The sequence below is a fragment of the Pseudonaja textilis genome, chromosome 4 (genome assembly GCF_049901715.1).
Source record: "Pseudonaja textilis isolate UNSWEBS1 chromosome 4, rPseTex1.2, whole genome shotgun sequence".
Lineage (NCBI taxonomy): Eukaryota > Metazoa > Chordata > Lepidosauria > Squamata > Elapidae > Pseudonaja > Pseudonaja textilis.
The window spans coordinates 67862486-67878425 of NC_141993.1; the positions used below are offsets into that span (position 1 = coordinate 67862486).

General features: G+C 38.6%; 1 protein-coding gene across 2 annotated transcripts in view; it reads left to right on the forward strand.

Annotated features, from left to right (window-relative positions):
• Positions 1-393: 393 nt before the first annotated feature.
• TSC22D2 (TSC22 domain family member 2) overlaps positions 394-15940 on the forward strand; it is a 32444-nt gene continuing 16897 nt past the window's right edge. The window contains exon 1 of one of the 2 annotated variants that reach the window (XM_026701606.2): positions 394-3300. In XM_026701606.2, the coding sequence (XP_026557391.1) occupies positions 1382-3300 (1919 nt within the window). In that variant the 5' untranslated portion in view covers positions 394-1381. The remainder of the gene's footprint in view (positions 3301-15940) is intronic. The other variant, XM_026701607.2, reaches the window with a different exon arrangement.

Genomic DNA, 15940 nt, shown 5'->3' on the forward strand with positions numbered 1-15940 from the left:
GGCTATAAAAGTTATAGTATAACTTAGCCGGGTGTGTCACATCCTAAAAGATAAAAGTGCCACAAGCGGGGCAGATAAAACTTCTACGTGAAGTACAAGCAGGGACGTTAAATAAAGGCACCACATCGTTCCTACCCTCGCTTTACCACCAAACACCCCCCCCCCCGGGGGAAGATACTAAGTCTGCTGACAGAGAGAGAAGGCGAGGCGGAGCCAGTGGAATATTCCAAACGGTTAACATGACGATCGCGAAGGGGAGGGGTTTTGCCTCAGCGAAGTCACCCTCCCCTCCCTCCGTCTCGCCCGCCCCTTTCTCGGCCGGATGAAATTTCTCACCCGCTCGAGTTGGAGAGGGGCGCGTCCTCTGGCGCTGATGTCAGCGCGCGCCCCTGCGTGGGGGGCGGAGACAAGCGAGGCTGCTGCAGTAGCAGAGCCCTGCTCGTTCCCAGCCTGCCCCGCGGCTCCATTTGAGCCCCATCTTGAGCGAGGGGAGTGAGCAGTTTGAAATTCAGCTCCTTCGGCGGCGCAGAGGAACGGAGCGTGCGCGGCGCTTTTCAGAAAAGGGGGAAAGGAGCCCGGCCGCTCCGCCTCGCTGCCACCTGGCTCTGCAGTCGGGGAAACTGCTTTGGCGGCACGGAGCAAGCGACCCCGCCGCGTCTAGGAGGCCCGCCCGCCTGAGGGGGCCGCTGTGACCGGACTCGTTCTCGTCCCCTCTTTTCTCTCCTCCCCAGAAGATGATGCGTCTGGTGCTGATCTCCAGGTAGAGCGGGGAGGCAGGGCGGCCTGCGCCTCAGGGACGCCTCGCCGGCTGCCGCCGCCGCCGCCGCCCCTCTCCGAAAGCTTGCGGACGGATCAGCGGCGTTGGCCCGCCTTGGGAATCCCGGGTCTGGCCGGAAGCCCGGCAGCGGAGCGGCTTGAGTGATAGCGCCACCCCGGCCGCGCAACCCGAGAACGGCTGTGAAAGGAACCTCAGCTGCCAAAGGGGACAGCGGAACTCGCGGAGAGGCGAGAGGAGGAGGAGGAGGAGGAGGTGGCGGCACCGCCGCCGCCTGCCCGCCAAGGCGCCCGCCGCTTTACTCAAGGGGAGGAAGAGGAGGAGCTCGGCCACCGCCCCCCTTCCCTTTTTGCCTCGTCTCCAACCCCAGGCCTGGTGACCGCCTGCTGAGCCCGGACTGCGTCGGGAGGCCGGAGGAATGTGCGAGACGGCCAGCGACTGCGCCGTAGAGAGAACGTGATCTCCTCCTCCTCCTCCTCGTCCTCGCTACGCCCGGCCAGGCTCGTGTGGTGGCCAGCTCGGACCCCTTTCAAGGTCCTCACCTAGTTTTCGTCGACTCCGGCGAGGGCAGGTGGGCGGAACCCGCGTCTCTCTCGCGAAGGAACCATGTCCAAGATGCCGGCCAAGAAAAAAAGCTGTTTCCAGATCACAAGTGTGACGACGGCCCAGGTGGCTAGCAGCATCACGGAGGACACCGAGAGTTTGGACGACCCGGATGAATCCCGCACCGAGGATGTTTCATCAGAGATTTTCGATGTGTCCCGTGCTACCGACTATGGACCTGAAGATGTGTGTGAGCGCAGCTCCTCTGAGGAAACTCTCAACAATGTGGGTGATGCTGAGACTCCAGGGACAGTCTCTCCCAATTTGCTTCTGGATGGCCAAGTTGCTGCTGCTGCTGTTGCTGCAGCTTCTGGAGGGATACAGCCGCCGCCTTCTCCTGCTGTGCCTGTTGCCAATGGAGGAGCGGTTCCCAGGAGCACTGTGATGCCTTCAGCGACTGCCAGCCAAGCCTGCTCAGTAGCGACAGGAGGCAGCAGTGTGCAACCAGCTGCTGGTCCGCCAGCCATGCCTCTAACAGCTGCTGCCGCATGCAGTTCTCGCTTCAGAGTGATCAAGCTAGACCATGGTACTGGAGAGCCGTTTAGACGGGGACGATGGACGTGTATGGAATACTATGATCGGGACTCGGATGGTGGGACTGTGTTAGCCAGGACTGGTGATTGCATTAGACACAACAGTACTTTCGAACAAGTTGTTCAAGATAGGGACAGTGGCTTAGGTGCTACTGGTAGTTCGTTGATTGTCTCAGGTGTGGCAACTTCTGTGCATGGCCCTGACTCCTTAGCTGACAGTTCTGTTACTGCTGTTTCACAGTTACTCCAGCCAGAGAAAATAAACCAGCCCTCTCCACAGCAGCCTAATTTTGTTATTGGCCAGCAGCCTCACAGTAATGCTCAGCCAATCTATTCAGGAGCCACAGTAGCAGGCCAGCAGGTGATGGGGCCTCTGTTGCAGACACAGGTAAATGCACAGAGCATGGGGCCAGCTGGGCCTAATGGGAAAGGCTTACCATCTACGAATGTAGCAATAGCTCAGCCAGGTTTGCCTATGCCACAACAGCAAGCAAATGTACCAGTGGCACAGACTCAGCAGTTTGCTTACTCTCAGTCACAGATGACACCAGTACACATGGTGTCAGCCCAGACTCCTGGTCAGCCAGATTACATTCAGCATATGACAGTAATGCAGTCTCAAGGAACTACACAACAGGCTGCTTCTGGCTCAGTCACAGGCACTGGAGCTTCCAGTCTTCCAGCAGCACAGGTAGTTGGTCAGAATCCTCCACCTCTAGCACCAGTGATGGGAGTTGCTTCACCAGCAGGCGAAACAATAGGACAGGGATCTGGGCTAATGCAGGGTGGCCTGACAACTCCACTTCAGACTGTAATTTCTCAACCAGGAGGTGTGGTACAGCAAGGCATTGGACATGCAGGGGCTGTTCAACAGAAATCCATGACTCAGCAGCAAATGGGTGGAAGCAGTCAAGTGGCTGGTACTCCACACAGTATAGTCTCCGGAGTTCAGAATGTGCCTGTAGCTGTACCTGGTACTACTGTGCCTAATGTGTCTACAACTTCTGTTACTATGCCAAATGCCTCTGTTACTTTAGTCCAATCTCAGCTGACCAGCCATACAACTGTCAGTAGAAGTTCCAGTGTTGTCCAGCAACATATTGGCCTTCCATTAATGCAAGGCACAAGCAGCGTACCTACGAATATACCACAATCTAACATTGGACAATTTCAGACACAGCCTTTAGGCCAGATTGATGATACTAGAAGAAAATCTGAACCCCTACCTCAACCACCACTTTCTCTTGTTGCTGAAAACAAACTTCATGTGAAGCCACCTATTCCGGACAGTTTAACAAACCCTCTTAATTTACCTGCAACTACTCCTATGAACAGTCTTGCCAGCACTGTCTTTGGCATATCTATTCCTGTTGATGGTGATGAAGACAGGTATTTATTTTTTATATTTTCTAAATGGACTGTATTGTTGGAAACACATTTTACTGGAATGTTTATTGAGTTTAAATACATGTTAAATCTCTTTCAAGGTACTTGCTGATAAGATAGGCAAGTAGGATAAATTTTAACCTCTCTGGTTCATTACTAAACTATGTTGCAAAACTATGTGGAAAACTTCATAAGGAAGATCTTAAGGAAATGAGATCATAGACATTAAATAAAAAAGATAAACTTCTATTCTGCTGAAAAGAGTTACAGTAACTCTTGAATCTATCAAGTACATTTGGTAACTTGAAAAGTAATACTTTATTTCATTTTTCTGTAGCATGAACTAGAAATAATTAAATTTAGCCTTATTAGCTGGACTGTCGACTTATTCTACCAAATAACTAATTATATATTTTCACAAATTTCATAAAAAGTAGTTTTTAAGTGAAAGAAAACATGAGGAAATAAATATAGTCTGGAATATATACCTTCCAGGAGTTCTATTGTAAATCTGCAGATATTAAACAAAAAGTACTACTTAGGAAAAAAGAGATCATAGAGGTAAAGAAGGGTCCACATTGACTTGCTTTTTTAATGGAACCTTTATTATTGTTACAGGTATGTGTGTATTTCATAAGGAACATAAAATCTTAACACACTATTCTTTCTTAAAGGATGTTTGCTGAAATGCATGCTACACTTAAGTTGAATGGGATTGGCTTCCTGAAAAGAAATTGCTTAGGATTGCAATTTTTGGAAAAAAAAAACCCAATAACAATACGTTCTTGTTTGAAATAAGTTGTACCAGACCTTTCCTAGGTTTTGGAGTTTCATAGATAAAATATTTCTTAATGATTTCTTTGAACAAAGTACCAAATTTGGAAATGTAGAGCTCCCTCATTTGTTGAAGTATCAAAATGCTTTAAGGAAATACAATTCAGTAAGACTTTTATATGTAAAAGGTGTAATCACAAAAGTAAAGTAAGGGAATAAAAAGTTCATATTAAAAAAAGGATATGCAGAAAATTCTGGTCTTTTCTGTGAAGCTGAATGTTCTTAATTAAGACTGGTTCTGACACAGCTTTATAAAAGTTAATGTAAGGAAACCTAAAAATGTAGAGCAAGAAATAGTTTATATCTAAATTTGCAATTCTAAAATTCACCTTGGAGATATTTTCCAAGATTTCTCAGTTAATATATATAGGCTTACTCTGTTGGTTTTTCTTCAAAAATATACAATAAATTCCTCTAAAATATTTATTTCAACTTTCAATCATGTAGAATTGTGATCTATACCAGGATATTCTGTTCCATTTAAGTTGAAAGCATGATATAAAAATTATCCACTTGGAGAAATAACAAACTAATATATGTATGAAATCTTATTGTCGACAAATCTACTCACTTTTAAATGCAACAAGAAGTTTTCTCATTACAGCAATTGACAGTTCATCATTATCAATTGAATATTACATATATAATTCATGATTGCTATGATTTATTAAAGATAAACCATCCAATAATAGAGGCATGCATCTTTATATTATTATTATGTATCTTTATTCTAACTTCTGGTCTTATTTCCATAACTTGAAGTCAATAAAAGATAAATCTCATAGCAACTTTGCTACTAATACCCATAAGGTTTAAGTGTTAATGGATTAATTATGTCTCAATATAAAATGGTTTAATATATGTGTAGGATAATTCCAAGCAAGTTTCACTAAAATTTTCAGACCATCGTAAGCTTGCAATCTTGATTTTCCAGTTGGATTGTGCCTGTTAAAGTCCCATGTTCACGGTATCCTTGAATAATATATGTTTAATACCTATTTTTGAACTGATTTCATTTCATTGTCTGATTATTCTTATAGTATAATTCATTCAGTCACAAATAATCAGTAGTCATGTGTATAACCAAATGAAAATGATATTGCAGTTTTACACTGCCCTCATCTCAAAACTGACAGTATGATAATATGTACGTAATGTTCAAACATAATGTCTTTCTCTTCCCTCCTTTCTATGATAGAATTTCCACAACAGCAGAAGGATGATTTTTGTGTGGGAAAGCAAGAAATAAATTGTAAAAAATAGGGTGAAGTGTATTTTATAATTAAAAGAGATAGCATTAGCCTGGTTTAAAATTTATATGGTTACTGTAACTTAAGATTCTTCCAGTTAATTGGTTTCCATCGAAAATGACAGTCTGGGATGCTCAGGAAAAACTTGTTATTTTTAGCAGGTAGTTACTTATTTCTGTGTACTTATGTTATATTGCTTAGCTACTATTCCAGGTAAATTTTGAGGCAAAGTAGTTCTAAAATAAATCAGCATTGTAATCAAAATATCAGGTTTTTAATCTATCCTATTAAAGTAAAATACTACTACAAATCAATGCCCAGAATTAGTTCTGAAACAATTTGTTGGTATTACAATACTGTTTATTTGGTGTGGGGTTTTTTTTTGAAAAATTTGGGATAGGTTGGAATTTCTTGTTTAATATGAATGATTTAAAAGCACATATTCTTTTGCTAACATTGTTTTGTTACTTGGTAAAGTTTATTACAGTTTTATGTGATTTTGTACCCTGTTATTATCATGATTGTTTAAAACGACATTGGAAATGTATTTTCTCATTGATGGTCTTCAGAATTCTGAGTGGGTCTGATATTCATCAGCAGAAAAATTACACAATCATTGGATTCATAAAATATTCTAAGTAATATAATTGCTTAGTTATGGCTTAGTGTCATGTGAACAGAGGAAACTTTGTTCAACAGATTATGACAGTATAATTGAATCTTAACATTCAGTTAATTTATCACAGTATATAGTTTTGAATTGGTAGTATGCAAACATTCTAAATCTGAAAACATAGTTGAAAAGTAAATTGATCTGCTTGCTCCAAAGCTGACATAATTTTTCTACTTTGTTTTAATAAATGTCCTCTGGGATCTATCAAATTAATAAATATATGAAGCTACATTTTTACTTTTTAAATTAGTAAATGCTTTATGAAATGCATTCAAATAAAAACAGTGTTAAATAAATTAGTATATATTAGATTGCTAAACTTATATTTTTTTAGATCCACAGACTTTTTAAGAAATATAATAAGCTCACTATTATACTTTGGCTTTTGTGAAAACGTATTTTAAACTCTCCTTTTTCAATTGGTGGATACATGGTATAATAAACACCATAGACTGAATAGAAAGATTTAGTTATCAGTATGAACTGTATGGGCTACAACCCAGAATTTTGAAAATTTCTTCACAACTACCTTTGTGTTATATTTAAAAATGTATTTGTATAGTGTCCAAATTTGTGATACAATATTATAAACTAACCTTTTGAGGCTTTTTTCTTCATAGAAGAAAAACTTAAGTTAGCTTTAACATTGATGATGGTCTCTTGATCCATTGTTGGTAGCATTTTATAATGCTATATAATGCTAATTCTATTTGAAGGCTAGATTTAAAAAGATGGTACAAACTGAAAATAGTAGGCTCTAGGCTTTACTCGCATCCTGTTATTATTGATTTCCCCTTCCCAGTTGTTTCTTGAGCTTGCTAACAGGTATAACCATCAGGTTTTCATTCTCAACCCAGTTCAAGGCTTATGTGAATCCTTTGAGATTGACTGTAGTTCTATATAATTAACTGCATGGAATAACAACAGATTTTCTTACACATTCATCAAAATATATGAGTGTTAAAGTCATTCCAATACTTTCTAACTCTATTACATTCATAAGATACACAGAACATGCTGTAACTAGCTTTTGATATTTTACATTATTAAACAGGATGGTCTAAATGTTCTGGAATTGGAACCTCACTTCTTGGGATATAGTTAAAGGAGAAACTGAATGCAAGGAATAGCCCTAAATTGTCCTAAATTTTAGTGGCAGTTACCTGGCATATTATTAAACTTGTATAATTATCTTTCTAGAATAGGTGTGTCTAGGCCACGTGGCCCTTGACAGCTATTAATGCTAGCCCAAGATAATAAAAAATACAAATAAAAAAGTTTGTTATTTATGTACATTAACTGTATTATATATTTGATTTATATGCAGCCCAAGGCAGCAAGTCAAAAGATTGGATAACCGTGTTCTAGACTTTTTAAAAATAATTTTAAAATTATTTTATTAAAACTCTTCCACTTATTTATTAGAATAACAGGATCTTGCCAAGTTCAGATACATACATCAAGTCTTTTGTTTAGCAAAAATAGTAATTTTTAATATCAGTGACACATATATCCGCTCTCTATTAAACAGTTATATTAAGTATTTTGATTATTGATATATACTTAATATTTTTCATAAAGGATTTTAAAAAAATGTTAGTAGTTTGTCCTAATACTGTTTCATTAGATAAGCAAATTTCCCTTTTTCTATTATGCAGTGATTTTTTTGGCATTGAGTTACAGAGCTAGATTGAGCTTGGTATTTATCTCTAAATAACTTGCTATAATTGATCAGAGAATAAGTTATCTTGCTCTTTATACCCATGAAGGGATTCCATGAAATAAATATGAGCTTCACATTGGCTTGTAAGTGTCCTAATAGACTTATTGCACTGACTAATGAAAAATGGGTTCTCTATTATTTTTATGTTCATTTATTTGAGCCTGTAGTTGGGGATGACTAAATTAGAATCACCCCAAATGAAAAATAAATTTAGAATATATTGAGATTGGAGCAGAGAAATGACATGGCATTGAAAAGGCAATGACGAATGTAGGTCAAATATCAGCAAATGAAATAAAGGAAAAAGTATAATCTTTATATAGTTCCATTTCTGAAGTAGCTTGCTTAAGTCCAATAAAATTCAGTTCACAAGAAGTCTCCTTTTATTTATTCTATAACTAGACCGGGATAATTTGGAGGTAAGCCATTTATTTAGTTTTTCCAGATGATGCTTTATCTTCCAACAGAATAACAAGCTTTCATGATCTGTTCCAGGAGAATAGGATATCATACCCTATCTATCTTATTTCACTAATTTATGATATGGGAAGCTTTTATAAACTCCTGCACTTCAGTTTTTGTATCTCTCTTCAGCTCTCTACCTTTGAATTTAAAAAAATCAAAATTCATAATTATATTTTATCCTGAAATTGATGGATAGATGGGAGAAAGAGCCAACATGGCAAACTTGTTTAATATTTTCATCACACAACAACCAACCCTGTAAGGTAGGTTGCACTGAGAGAGTGACTAGTCCAAAGTCTCTCTCAATTTTCATGCCTAAGGGAGGTCTAGAACTCAATGTTCTTATCATGTTCTATATAGTTAGTAGGAAAAATTCCAGTCTCAAGTTTGCTGAATAAATGTATTTCACTACCTACATTAGCAGGCATGCAGGTTCTATGTTTTAAATATGACATTTTAATGATAAGAAAGAAAACATGTAAGTGGACATTCAGAGTTTATCCCATTTTTACTTTTCCAACATAACTACCCTATTTTGAACATTTAGAGATCACTGCAATTAGAGAAGAAAATCATTAAAATTATTTCCTTCAGATTAACAATAATTTAGAATAAGAATTATTAGTTTTGTAAGTATTTTGTATCTAAATTGATCCATAGAACTGATGTTAGATAACAGTTTAATAGGTCAAATATTAGGTTTAGCTCTAACCTCTAAAAACAAAAGGAGATATACATTCCAACTTTACCAGATCTCGCAGGAAACTTCCATGTGTGAATCTCATACTTGCCAATCAATTGGAGAAATAGAGAAATGAAACATTCATTGCCAAGTCATCTAGAACTTCAGATGTGAAAACTATAGCCTTACATTTTTTTGCCATGAAAGTTCTAACCAACATTTGAGACATAAGAATACTGAAGACTTTTCACACTATTTTATCCTTTTAAAACTTGACTGATATAAGGCTGCAACAACAATAAGCTAGTGTTTCTTAGTAGATTTTTAGAAAAGTGGAAAGAAATCAATGGCATCTTAATTGATTTAGAAAGTAAATGCTTGATTCAGAACAGTAAAACCAACTCTTGAATATTTTTCTATTTTAATCCAAATAGAGAAGGCATATTGAAACAATAGGCAGGCCAAGTTTTCTGTATGGAAAATATTTCTAATGTTCTACTAGAGCTACTATCATCCTTCATGTATGCAAGATTTCTTTTATTGAAATTTGAAAGACTTTGTTGTTACTTTCTTTTCAATAAAATGTTTTCATAGGATTATTCAGAGGAGAAATCCCTTTTCCAAATTAAATGGGGCAATAATATCTGGCATCTTAAATTACGATTTCAAAAAAATAAATAATTTGGTAAAGAATCTGCTTCTTTGATTACGGATTCCAGATTTGCAGGAAGTTAGAAATGTGGAAAAATACTATGGGACAACATTATTTTAGCTCATATAATCTAGTTGTTGCAACTGTAGTTTTTGACTGTGAAGCAACTGTGGTTGCTGTGTAGAACAGAAAGTTGCCTAGGGCAACTTTACCATCATGGAAGAAGTGTACACTTCATATCCCCCTTTCCCATATCAGAACAGATGATGATACATATAGTTTGAGAACATCCTCTCAGGAAATTGCAAGACACCTTGGATAGTCTCATCATAGCCACACCAGAAGCAATTAGATGATTTGCTTTCTTAAATATCGACCTGTAGCATCTATCTTACTGTGACTATGGTGATATACAGTATTATGGTGATTTTATTATGGTTGTACTTTAATATTTTAATATAGATATAATGTGTGTATATTGGTATAGGTACACACACATACACTTGGTGTGGTGGCCTAGTAATGAAGATGCTTATTTCCCACTCAGAAGGTTGAAAGTTCAATCCTAGATAGTGGCAGATGTTTTTATCTCAGGGTGCAAAAAGAAAATAGTTACTGCGTGGAGTCAGGAAGGGCATTTGGCCATTGAATGCTCCGCTCCATCCAGTTGCCCCCAACTCTATCCTGAATTAAGGGATTACAGGGTTGTAAAAGTTGTGTGTGTGTGTGTCCATATGTATATATTGCTGATGCATTATTTAAGCTTATATTTGTCTCTGTGTATGATGTGTTTTATTAATGTTGTATATCAGTGATTGCATGATCTCTGTAGTAGATGCTACACACTCAATACATTAATGATAAATAAACTCAGATAATCTCTTAGGCCACTAATAAGATAAAATTGGAAAAAGTATTTTAGAGGAAAAGTAGTAGATATAACAATACTGAGATATTGTTTGCTATACATGTTAGGTGAATTTGAAATGATATAAAATATATAACGAAAGACAAAATGCAATGAACAAATATTTTATACTGCAAATGCATAGTATAGTATATTGTGCCAGCTTCTGTTCAGTTACAGATTTATTGAAACCTATTATTTGACTGGGTGCCAGTGCTACTGGTATATGGTAGACCTAGCTAAGAAACCAATGCTATATAGGTTTAAAACTACTGTTAAGAGCCATGATGGCGCAGTGGTTAGAATGTGGTTACATGCTAACTTTGCTCACTTCCAGGAGTTCAATTCTGACCAGCTCAAGGTTGACTCAGCCTTCCATCCTTCCGAGTCACTAAAATGAGGAGCCAGATTGTTGGGGGCAATATGCTGACTCTGTAAACCACTTAGAGAGGGCTCTAAAGCACTGTGAAGTGGTATATAAAAGTCTAAGCACTATAGCTATTAGAACAACTATAGTAACAGAATCTTACAAGTCTCAATGTGCTTTCTTCCTCACTTTTTTTTGTGGGATTTAAAGAGGGACCTATCTGAAGTGTTTTCTTACATTTGGTTTTTTTTTAATGGGTTCAAGCTGCATTTGTTTGATTGTTGCTGTGGTAACACATCTTCCCACTATCCTTCAGGCCATTCTCTCTGCCTTCTACATCACTTCTTTTGTCAGCCTCAGTCCTCTTCCCAGAATTTCCAGAGTCAGACCATGGAAGGAAAATGCAGGTGTCCTGTTCCCTTCTCTGCCAGCAGTTCCTCCAGATCACTTAACAAATTACGTTATCATTTGTGCCCTGAGGGGTGAATCCCTTCCCCTTCGTGTTGCAAGCCTGTTCTTCATCTTCCTGTTCTGGTAATTGTTCCCTCCCCTTTCCATTTTTACATCATGAATATAAATACAACCAACCTATTTATCTGTACTATGGCCCCCTACAAGAAGTGAGACTTTGTCCCATTCTTGTAATGGAAGATAATTCATGTGAACAGCATTTCCCTGGGCATTTGCATACCAGTTATGGAACATTTGAATCTATCACAGCCCCCCTGCAATCTCTCTTATTTGGGTAGCTGATCCAGTGGATCAGGTATTTTAAAAGTTTGCCCTTGTGTTAGAGTCCAAAATAGCCTCCACTTCATACTCTTCTCCATCTACCAGTATGAGCAAAGCTGGAATCATCCTAATATGCATAGGGTAGGTGGTGCGCCTCTCATAATCAAAGACTGGTGGAAAACAGAATCTTCATTGATACTAATACATCAGTGGTCACAAGTTTAGCTGGAAAGGGACCAATAAACCTCAAGTCAAGTTTCTTTGAAGATCAGGGAGATAGCAAAAAAATCTGTAGAAAGCTGCGCCAAACTAGCCCCCTCTTACCTGCATGTCTGTGATCCATGTGTATGCTGTATTTGCCAACTCTAGTTGCTCCTTATAGTAAATTCAGTATGAAAGTGATCTTGTTACAATCTTTGAGAAACTCTGCTATGTTACCAGCTATAAATAGTTCACATTTGAGATGGAAAAGTCAGGAATCAGTCCTGGTCTCCTTTAGATTTTTCTGGCAAGTTCCCATGAAAATGCAGAAATACTGGTTGTGCTACAGGCTGCTGCAGGTTGAGATAAATTCTGTCCAAATGTTGTGTTATCTGCATTGTGGCATTTTGTGAATTGGTTATTTATATATCCACTTACTGCTGATGTTCCAACAATGCTGCAATGTGTGGTGCTTTGCTGATAGTAGTGGTGTACCTTAAGAAAATAGGAATACAGAGATCTGCTGCCTCTCTAGAAAAGAGTAAGAGACTTTCAAGATTTGATCCCAGCCCAGTAAGGTAGACCAAACTAGGAAACTAATGCCATATAGGTCTAAATCTACTTTTATTAGAATAGCCATAGTAATAGAATTTTGCAAATGCTTCTCTCCTCCGTCACGTTTATCTTCATTTGAATTAGGAAATGGTCTGTCTGATGGGTTTTCTTATGTTTATTTCTTGGAATGGGCTCAAGCCATGCTTGCCTGATCATTGCCTTGGTAATGTATCTTTCCACTGTCTTTCAGAGTCATTCTCTATGCCTTTTTTGGCAGGGGTGTATAATATTTGTGTGTAATTATATGCTATGTATTTTAAAAATCATAACAAATTTACTGTATTTGATTAGGTAGATAAAAGATAATGTAAAGACACTTGCCTTTTTCACAAATAGCCCTTTGGAGCAGTAGTAAACTGATGGGGACAGAATTGTCCCAAATTGGGAAGATACCTCTTGTTTGACTGTAATAGAACTTTACAATGGCCCTTGGAGAGATTATGGATAATTGAGTCATCCATTCTGAGCAACTCCATATTTCCTACAGTGAAGATACATTTGTGGGTTAAAAGAGTGAACAAAGATTCCTTGAATAAACTTCCTTTGGTTCATAGTACTTGGACATATTTTTGTTAAAAAAATATTTCCATATCCTTGAGGCAATAACTTTTTACTGTGCTACTGGAATATTAACTTTATTTTCAAGTCTCCTGTATCTTTTGTCCTTTAGCATTCTGTTCCTTGGTGTTTATCTTACTCAGTTGCAAGACACTCTACTTCAAAAAGTTAGCCACTTGAAGTAGATTTTCTTTAGAATTGTAATCTATTTAAATAATTGTTGATAAAACTATGGAGTCATGAAACTGTTCAACTATATGAAGCGATGAATCTAAATAGCTTAAATCATAATTCCAAAGAACACATTGGTGCATATATCTTAGTCATGCTAAAGTATAGATTATGTTCTATGCTTTTATATGTTTTAATTATTTAAGGGTAAATGTATGCTAGGCAGATACTGTGTAAATACACTGCTCAAAAAAAATAAAGGGAACACAAAAATAAGACATCCTAGATCTGAATGAATGAAATATTCTTATTAAATACATTGTTCATTACATAGTTGAACATGCTGACAACAAAATCACACAAAAATTATCAATGGAAATCAAATTTAGCAACCCATGGATATCTGGATTTGGAGTTACGCTCAAAATTAAAGTGGAAAAAAACACTACAGGCTGATCCAACTTTGATGTAATGTCCTTAAAACAAGTCAAAATGAGGCTCAGTAGTGTGTGTGGTCTCCACATGCCTGTATGACCTCCCTACAATGCCTGGGCATGCTCCTGCTGAGGTGGCGGATGGTCTCCTGAGGGATCTCCTACCACACCTGGACTAAAGCATCCCCCAACTCCTGGACAGTCTGTGGTGCAACGTGGCGTTGGTGGATGGAGCGAGACATGATGTCCCAGATGTGCTCAGTTGGATTCAGGTCTGGGGAACAGGCGGGCCAGTCCATAGCATCAATGCCTTCGTCTTGCAGGAACTGCTGACACACTCCAGCCACATGAGGTCTAGCATTGTCATGCATTAGGAGGAACCCAGGGCCAACCGCACCAGCACATGGTCTCACAAGGGGTTTGAGGATCTCATCTCGGTAGCTAATGGCAGTCAGGCTACCTCTGGCGAGCACATAGGGGGCTGTGCGGCCCCCTAAAGAAATGCCACCCCACACCATTACTGACCCACTGCCAAACCGGTCATGCTGGAGGATGTTGCAGGCAGCAGAACGTTCTCCATGGCGTCTCCAGACCCTGTCACATCTGTCACGTGCTCAGTGTGAACCTGCTTTAATCTGTGAAGAGCACAGGGTGCCAGTAGTGAATTTGCCAATCTTGGTGTTCTCTGGCAAATGCCAAACGTCCTGCACAATGTTGGGCTGTAAGCCCAACCCCCACTTGTGGACGTCGGGCACTCATACCACCCTCATGGAGTCCGTTCTGACCATTTGAGCAGCCACATGCACATTTGTGGCCCTCTGGAGGTCATTTTGCAGGACTCTGGCAGTGCTCCCCCTGTCCCTCCTTGCACAAAGGCGGAGGTAGCGGTCCTGATGCTGGGTTGTTGCCCTCCTACAGCCTCCTCCACGTCTCCTGATGTACTGGCCTGTCTCCTGGTAGCGCCTTCGTGCTCTGGACACTACGCTGACAAACACAACAAACTTTCTTGCCACAGCTCGCATTGATGTGCCATCCTGGATGAGCTGCACTATCTGAGCCACTTGTGTGGGTTGTAGATTCCGTCTCATGCTACCACTAGAGTGAAAACACTGCCAGCATTCAAAAGTGACCAAACCATCAGCCAGAAAGCATAGGAACTGAGAAGTGGTCTGTGGTCACCACCTGCAGAACCACTCCTTTATTGGGGATGTCTTGCTAACTGCCTATGCTTTCCACCTGTTGTCTATTCCATTTGCACAACAGCATGTGAAATTGATTGTCAATCAGTGTTGCTACCTAAGTGGACAGTTTGATTTCACAGAAGTGTGATTGACTTGGAGTTACATTGTGTTGTTTAAGTGTTCCCTTTATTTTTTTGAGCAGTGTATCTGAATGAAATATTTTAATGTGTTGGACTGAACTTATTGCTCAGTTGAATACTTAGTTGAATACTCCAATTAAACTGTTTTAGAAATTTAAAAAAATTAGATTTATTCTATACTTTAAAATGTCTCCTCTTTCCCACAAAATATAATGTAAGAATACTACATCAATACAAAATGTTCCGATTCGTTTCTTTTAAAAAAAAACAGTGTCTCTGTATGAAAATATGTACCATAATGTTATACAGTTTTTGTTAATTGTTTAGTTTCATAAGTGTTTTACTATATTTACACAGTGAAGTTTTCTTCTTGTTAAGAAGCTTTAGTGTCTTGGTTAATTTTAGCAATGTGCAACTAAGGCATACAGTACTACAGATCTTAATTATTCTATAATGCTTGTTTGAAGTAACCCTAATTTATTTTCTGTGTTTAATATTTTTATTAATCAAATTTAGCTTTCTCTTAATCTAATATTACCTAACCCAGACTTTATCAGAATCTGTTGATAAGGTTAACTTATAAATTTTACCTTCTCAAACCAATAATATTTATTGATTATGTAGAACAGACATATCCAGCCCACAGCCCACAGGCTGCATGCAATCCTGGACAGCTGCTGGTAATAATGCAGCCCCACTAGATTGTAAACTTTTACCATTATTATGAAATTTATATACAGTACGTTAATTATATATTCACTCAAAGCAGTTCAGGCACATTAAAAGGATATCCATAATGTAGAATAATAATACTGTAGATGAGAGAGTGAGGAAACATTTTTAATCTGAATTAATTCATTAAATACACACATGCTAACTAGATACTGCATCATTCTCTCCATTTTTAAATCACCACTGCAGTTATCTAGGAAAACTGCTAATGATTCTGTTGCAAATTAGTGTTTCCTGAGAAAATACATATGTAGTTCTTGTTAATAAAAATGGTAACATTGCATTATATGACATAAATTGCATTTGTCAGATTTATAATGGTTTCT